Here is an 8269-nt window from a genome sequence, read left to right as displayed (position 1 = left end):
TCTGCTGGCAGGAGTGGTCATTATATGAATAATTCTGAATCGTAATTATCCCAGACAAACTTCTACCATGATCTGTTGGACAGGGACGATCTTGCGGGTTAGAATTGAATTCAGTCGACCAAATCAAGGGTGGGCTTTTGTTTGGAATGCCACGTAAAAATTACATGAGACAAGGTTTTAAGCTTATACAAGAGATATTAAGAAATGTTATCCGAACTGTTTCTGTATAATTATGTCATGTAATTTCAGAGATCATACAATCTGTGATATGAATAAAAGAATAATGTTGATTTGTTTATTTTCCTAAAATATATTCCAACATACAATAATTAAATCATTCATAACAATTAAGATTGAAACAATATCTATACTACTCAAAAAAGGTTAAGGACAGATTAACAATAGTAATATAAATGGTGGTGCTTAACTTCTTCTGAGTAGTGTAGTATGCCCAGTGTACAAGTTCATCAAAGGGATGACTTGATGAGTTTCACACAACAATGTATAAGCTGAGGTTTGTTGGTTGGATCTACCTGAGCACAATACAAGATACCCATACATGTTTCATCAAAGTAGAAGTGACTATGACTTATGTCAATTTGAAATTCCTTGATATAACTGAAATACCACTCACTCACTCCCTGAATGCGGTCTTAAAATGTGTCTGTATCTAGTTGTAACAGATATCACACACTTGCATCTGATTCATTTCATATTGAATATTTCTGGACACATTTCATCCTACAAACACAGGGGTTGAAATGTCTACACTCCATCAGCTGCGTATTACTAATAAATATACCTACTCATTCAATTACATCAACAAGAGTTGATCAGTTCAATGTTTCCATCTAAAAATCATATGTCTAGCTGATAACAAAATGGATGAAATTTGGTCGTCTCAACTAACTGTCCTTCATCAGTTTTTCAGCCTCCTTGTCCCTAACACTAACACACCGATTTCCCAGTTCGTAGAATCTCAGCGGTTTATCCTTCCACTCCTCAGCATAGTTGATGTTTATCCGCTTGCTGACCACCATTTTAGCTGCTGGCACCTTCTCCCCTTCTTCCAGCCAGATGGCATCATGGGAAAGAAGATCCACCTGATTGGTCGATGCCTTGTCAATCTTCAGTGCCTGGGTCAGCTTGGAAGGACCATTACAGAGGTCATGGTCTTTCATTGGTTTGCAGGGACTATCCTTCTTACGGTTAGCTGCTCTAATGGTGCTCATCACACCCTTGCCCTCCACAGGCTCCAGGGATCGCAATAGGACAGCCTCACCCTCTCCTGAAATGGGTAGAAATGGCTGATGAAGTGCTCAGGGTCCTGCACTGCATTCAAAACAATAATGTAAACCTATCTACTTTTTTTCTTTTTATTAATACTGCTATCTATGAAAAACACTTTGCAAAGTAATGTTTTAGTTACAATAATAAGATAGCTTTATGTCATATTAATATTTGCTAAAATCTAAATCCTAAATTTTCATTGACATTTCTGTAGACTTGTGGCCAAATATTGGATTCTCATATTCTTTACTCACCTACTGTAGGGGTACAGCAGGTCAACTTTTTTGTCAAGAACCGCTGGTGGGTTTGAATCTTACATTTAACCATAATATGGTTATTAGTCTTCAGGCACAATATCTGTATGTATGGGTAAAGTAAAGTTGTTCAAATCATTGATCTAAGTTACTTTAGGTAATGTACCTGATAATTTTACAACATACCAATGTAAACAATATTCCCTATACAAAATAAACATAAAACATTTTGCTGAAAATGATGACAATATTTTTCAGTTCTTTCACAAATTCCCATGTAATGTACACATTACCTTGACTTGATATGTTCATGCAACAGTACATTCCATAGATGTTGTAGACGTAGGCTGTGCCAGGATCCATGAACATGGCAGAGTTTCGGTCTGTCTTTCCCTTGTAGGAATGAGCAGCCTTATCTCTCCGGCCAAGATAAGACTCGGTTTCAACTATCCTTCCAGTTAATCTCTCACCGTTGTGAATTCGCACAAGTACCTGCCCTAGCAGAGCTTTACCTAGATCCTCACATGACTGCTCATAAAATGCTCTAGACAGTCGCTTTGGCTGCGCAGCCTCTCCCAAGTCCTCGACTGATGAATCATCCAGTTCTTCAGGACTTTTGACTTTGGAAAAGTAGGGACTGCTTTTGTCTTCAGAATTTATGTCAGCACCAGTTTCTGCTGAATCAGCTTTAGTTAATTTAGATGTTAATTTGGAAAGTTTGGAATTCTGACAGGGTTTGTGTTTTTCTCCTGAGCCTCCATCTGCAGATGGTCCTGCAATTGAAGTAAGTTCCTCAACATCTGTTTTTAGGACTTTGGGAGCTGTAGGTGCACCAACCGACTTCTTGTTTTGCTGCCTCCTCCTCCTTGTTGACATGTTCGGTGCTAGGTGTCTGCTAGGATCAGAAATAATATCAGAACTGAAATCAATATTGTCCTTCTCATAAACATATCAACTCCATTTGCACATCCAACTCACCCCAAACCATTCCCTTTTTGACAGGTAAATATACCACTGACTTAATTTGTATCATCTCTTCATCTGACAAAATCAACCCAACTTTAACATACTACTTATTAAACTAGATGAGGAAGCTATAGAGTGTCGGGAGACACAATTACCATCCTTCTAGCAAAAGGAGATGTATAAATTTCAAATACTGATTACCATGTTGTATGAATTAAGAAACCCTTGCAGTTTTTTAAAACATAACAACACAACACTGACTGACCTTCCATTAAACATTGATGAATACAAAACAGTTCCAAATATTTCATACACTGAACATTTAACATGTGGATGCAGCCATCTTTAATCACAATCCTCATGGGGCTGGGTGGCCCATTTGTCTAAGCCACATATTTGTTGCTCTAAGATGTCTGTGTTTGAGTCCTGGTTTGCCCGGTTCATAATTGTGGGTTCATTAGTACTTATACCTGTGTTTTAGTATAGGTTAATCACCCTTACAAGGTAGTTATTAAATAAACTCTGCCAGGGCTTTAGCCCGATCAGAGTTTATTCAAATAACCACCATAGTGAGGGTGATTAAACGGCTTACACTAAGAGGGCATACTTATTTATTACGCATGTAGTGTATTAGGCATGATTAAGATTATCAAAATGAATACAATTTTATTGTTTTTAAATAGAAATAATTGCCCTAGGGCAGTTATTCAGTTATGCTAATAAAACACTTCAAGAACAATGGACATATACTTCCCTAGTGGTTTAACTCAAGTAAACATCATCCCAGATAGCATTCAGACGTTGGCCCAACGTTGGCAATGGTTTTGCTAACATTGCCAATGTTGCCAACGTTGGGCCAACGTCCAAATGCTATCTGGGATGGAACTGGGGCTTTATTTTTATATCATGCTGACATGCTGTGACGTGAATGATGTATTGTTCAAAGCAGCAGTGGACCCAACTCACTCAAGATCCTGCTGCTCGAGGGTGATGATGGGGTACGTCCTACGATCAAAAGACATGACCCAACATCGCGTCCATGAGATAGAATCTAGCTCTTTCTAATAATCTAACAGTTCTATACGCCCTAGAGTCGTGATGGGGTACGTCCTACTCAGAGACCATATAATCCGAGACAATATAATAATATATTAGATCTATATGGATCTCTGCTGTATTGCAGTAGTTTAGGACCCCATCGCTGTTCTCGGATTTCAAACCACGCCACGCCCATTCAGTCGCACACAGACACTTCAACACACTAGCACTAACACGCAAGCACACACAAAATGAATACACAAATAGGTTTATGACATTTATCTAACTCACGCGTGGTCATGGAAACGTTTAAATGTTTGTAGCCGGATCTATCAGCAGGTTTTCAGGCCATGAGAGTTATCCCGGAAATGCAATAATGTGTGAAGCGTCCCTAAAATACCTTCTTTAGTCGTCGTGATATTAATACTACTGGTTAAATCATCCTGTAAGTATGATATATTGAACAAATTAAAAAATAAATAAATTGAGCCTTAATACACGACAAAGGAATTGGTTGAAAATCTGAATCGTATCTGATGCAACTGAAATCCAGTTCCTCTACGTTGCAAGTATACTGAGTCAAACTAGAAACTTCACAACCATATATTAAATAATATACAAAAGAAAGGACACAAGAATGTGGTATAGAGGTTATCGTTTATTGGTTAAAGGTCCCATGCAACATAAAACACAACTTTGCAGATTCTGATACCTTTCGGTATGGACTTCCCAAAATAAATCATCGAAAATGCAAATTCAACTTATAAAGTTGAAAAATAACGCGATGAAAAAAAACCGCGCGAAATCGGAGTTCAAACGATTCACTAATCTTCCCCCGAAATTTCGGGGGAAAACGGGTTTCAACAGCTGGGCTGCGCTCATAGCATGTGCGTAGTGAAATAGGTTCGCGCAACTTGGAAGCGGGCTGTCTGGTGAATACTCGGTGAAAGCTTTGGTGTGAGCTATTTTCATAATGTTTTGTTGATATCTCACAGAGGCGGGCTTTATATATGTTATGACACTAAACAAACTGTTTATATAATTTCATTTGTCTATTTCACCACACGTTCTTCTTACCGAGTAACTTTCTCAGTTCGATACTTAAAAGCAATGTCATTATTTAGCCTTGACAGAATTTCTAACTGTGATATAGATATGTCGTTGTCACAGACAAAACTCAATGTCTTGTTTTATTGACACCTGTGCGTCTGCCTGCCTGTCTGCTAATGACAATATTCAATACACAACTGCGATCACTGACCACATGCAATTTGAACTTAACACCAAGCAGGCTATACACCATAAACAAAATGCATTGATTTATGGCCCGAGTTCGGTCTGTCACATTATGTAATTTCACAGACAGGCAGGTGTGATACTTGAACACATGACATGTTATGATGTCTGTTGATTGCAAAACGTTATACACAAAAAATGAGCATGTATTTCCAAAACCCAACATCTCTATATATGCACACACAATGAGCCGTGACGGCGGCATCTGCAAATGAACCAGCCGTTACACTTGAGTGCACACCCCCCCCCGCTCTGACTGGGTTCGGTATCCCGGCTGCTTCGTTTCGAGGGAGGTAAACCCAAGTACAAAATATTGCACTTTTGATTTGCGATTATACGCTTATAATTTTGTTAATTGTTTTTTCATAATCAGCAATGCATATTATGTGTCATGAATAAGTGATAATTGTGTTTTAATTATGTTTGAATTTTTGGTTGCATGTGACCTTTAAGGTCGATAGGATGACCTGAGAATAATCACAATGCCAAAAATCAGCTCCATGTGGTTACAGAATTTATCAATAAAAGGCGTAATCAACAAAGTGTCAAGTCACAAGAAATTATATCAGATGTTTCAAACGTTCAGTAGCGTGTATGGCCACCACGTACGTTCACAACTGCCAAGCAACGCCTCCTCATGGGCTGTCTGATGCGTGTAGACACATTATTGGGGAGTCGGCACCATTCTTCCTGCAAAGCAGCACCAAAATTCTGCAAATTCTTTGGTTGGTCGCGGAGAGTGCGCGCAGACCTGTACCAAGAGTATCCCAGATGCGCTCGATTGGATTGAGATCAGGTGACCTTGACGGCCAGTCAAGAACGTTGATTCCTGCGTTCTGCAGGTAATTCCTGGTCATGTTGGCTGTATGGGGTCTGGTATTGTCATGTTGAAAGTGTAGACCTGGACCATGTGCTGGCATGAATGCAATAAGTTGGGGGGCTAACACCTGGTCGCTGTAAACTGCAGCAATAAGGTTCCCACGGATAACCAGACGTCGGGAACGGGCAATCACACAGAAAGCATCTCAAACCATGACACTTCCGCCCCCAAATCTGTCAACTTCCTGTACACAACACTGAACATAACGTTCACGGCGTCGCCTCCATACTCTCATCCTACCATCAGCGAATCTGTGGGTAAATCTTGATTCATCACTCCAGACAACCCGATTCCAATTCATATTTTTATTGAATTGAGCATTAGTGACTACCATTGGACTTGAAATGTGACACTGTCAAAGCATATATATAGCTAGTCGTTCATAATATCAATCACTTCATTGGTCGTTAGGGGCGGTGGGGTAGCCTAGTGTTTAAAGAGTTCGCTCGTCGTCACGCCGAAGACTCGGGTTCGATTCCCCACATGGGTACAGTGTGTGAAGCTCATTTCTGGTGTCCCCCGCGGTGAAGTTGCTGGAATATTGCTAAAAGCGGCGTAAAACCAAAACTCACTCACTCACTCACTCATTATCTATATGACGTCATCACATTGGTTGAATATTGCTGAGTGTAGCATTAAATAACAAAAACAACCAAAACTTACTATAAAAACTCCGATAATTTGATATCAACAGGCGTTGAGAGATAATAATGTAAGTCGTGCCAGACATACCGGACTCCAGATATAACATTAGGCTTTTGACCATTTACACGCATTAGGGATTTTTTAAACAAATTATTTTTACGATTCTCCATAATATGCTGTTCGGGTGACCGGTACTAACTTGCATCTGCTCATGTGCTACCCCTGAGTGTGTCACAAAAACCCCACAACAGCCATATACGCCTTATGAACAATAGCCGCCATATAGCTGGAATATTGCTGAGTGCGGCGTAAAACTCAACTCACTCACTCACTCACTTATGAACAATAAGGGAGAAGTAATAGTTAATGATTGTGTGTAATTCTGTAGAGGTAATGTGTATGTGATGCCTGCAATAGGTACATATACATTTGTAAAGACATTCAGATAAGCATTCTGGAAAGACCAGATTTCTACACTGGGTGATTACACAAAGTGTTGTTTTATCATTCTTTTTTAATTGTAGACCTATGCGAAATTGATTTGAAAAATCATCATTCGTGTTTTACTCAAATAGGCAGTTTACCTGGAGGTTTGCACGCACTAATTGTCGTGGCTTGGCATTTCCTCCAACGAAGGAAAGAACCTGAACGAAATTGTTTTAGCATTTATCTGAATATAGTCTAATAGTTTCGCCTTTTCACCCAATACGCCAATCACTTAAATAATATGTTGTAATGAGATAACGCAAAATTGTATGTCATGAAATTACAAAGTTCAGTTCACGATATCTTTTGAACATGAGAAGTCGCATTTTGAAGTTGACAGACTGGACGCCATGTTGTCAAACACACGTTTGGAGCTACTCCATGAATTAACATTACCATTATATCGTAACGAATTGATACTGGCTATAACAAATATTTAAACAAAGGGGAAATAATATTTATGAGAGAGTATATTTCTGACGTCGCATTTAGCACTTTAATTGCGAGGTACACCAAAAATGTGTTTCTCAAACCTGGGGAACAAACTAACAGAACAAACATGTGGAAAATTGTCCATCACCTTTGACATTAATAAAACCTATTACAAATATTTGACATATTTTGGGATTATGAAATAAATGAGTCTCTTGAACATGTACTGCAAATCGTTTCTACCAAGAATACCAACAGAACGTTATTGCTTTTTGAAGACAAGTTTCGGCTGTTTTTGACACTGTTCAGGTGTTTTGATGGTATGTCAGACAACTAATGTGTGTGTTCCAATGTGGAGTACGTGAAACTCTTAAACCTGCAGTGGACGTAAACACAGAGGCTTCTTGAGTGGAGAAGGTCATATGACTACATGGCTTATGCTAAAATTGAATTTTTATGAGTCATCGCGACCATAGAAGAATCCATCCAAGAGGCCTTCAACAAGTAACCGGCCTATGTAGTTCTCAATAGTAGCCAAATTGTGTAGTGTGTGTTTTTATGTTTTTAGTAATATTTCAGCAGTATGATGGCATGGACCACTAGAAATGACAACGCAGATTGTACCTTTTCCTGGGATCAAAAGACTAATAAACTCATTATTCTGTATACAATGACAATCGATCAAAATCCAGACAGTTTTTACACGTGTCGGGTCATAAAATGGTTTTAAGTGTAATTGATCACTGTTTGATCTGCAAGGATCTTCTTCGTACAACCATAACGTTTGTAATGACCATTCTTGGCACCAAGGAACGTGGCTCATGACCTGAAAACGCCTAGTCAAAGTCCGTATATTCTCATATCAAATGTTCCAACCACTGGCGAAAAGAGGAAGAATTATGATACTATAAAAGCAGTATTCCTTAAAACTTTAACATTGAAATGTGAAAGCAATGAATGACATGTCCCCATATACGGCGCC

The 8269-nt window shown here is 38.9% G+C and overlaps 1 protein-coding gene across 2 annotated transcripts; it reads right to left on the bottom strand.

Annotated features, from left to right (window-relative positions):
- Nucleotides 1-281: 281 nt before the first annotated feature.
- LOC124254566 (DNA-3-methyladenine glycosylase-like) lies at nt 282-3927 on the bottom strand. 2 transcript variants are annotated; one of them, XM_046688390.1, is made up of 3 exons: nt 3840-3927; nt 1838-2439; nt 282-1288 (listed from the first exon to the last, which is right to left on the bottom strand). In XM_046688390.1, exons 2-3 carry the CDS (start codon nt 2418-2420, stop codon nt 906-908), a joined length of 966 nt encoding a protein of 321 aa, XP_046544346.1. In that variant the 5' UTR covers nt 2421-2439; nt 3840-3927; the 3' UTR covers nt 282-905. The 2 variants fall into 2 exon arrangements, with proteins under 2 accessions (XP_046544346.1, XP_046544347.1); XM_046688391.1 differs by having other exon boundaries at nt 1838-2436; nt 3840-3920.
- Nucleotides 3928-8269: the final 4342 nt, after the last annotated feature.

This window comes from Haliotis rubra, unplaced genomic scaffold (assembly GCF_003918875.1).
Source record: "Haliotis rubra isolate DU_JTF1 unplaced genomic scaffold, ASM391887v1 Scf575, whole genome shotgun sequence".
Taxonomy (NCBI): Eukaryota; Metazoa; Mollusca; class Gastropoda; order Lepetellida; family Haliotidae; genus Haliotis; species Haliotis rubra.
This window is presented reverse-complemented; position numbering and strand designations above follow the sequence as displayed.

Excerpts from the sequence above, each read along its gene's own strand:
- LOC124254566 (XM_046688390.1), bottom strand. The coding sequence starts at position 2,420 with ATGTCAACAAGGAGGAGGAGGCAGCAAAACAAGAAGTCGGTTGGTGCA. Across the intron at positions 1,289-1,837 it reads CATGAACATATCAAGTCAAG|GAGAGGGTGAGGCTGTCCTA; the intron begins GTAATGTGTACA and ends TACCCATTTCAG.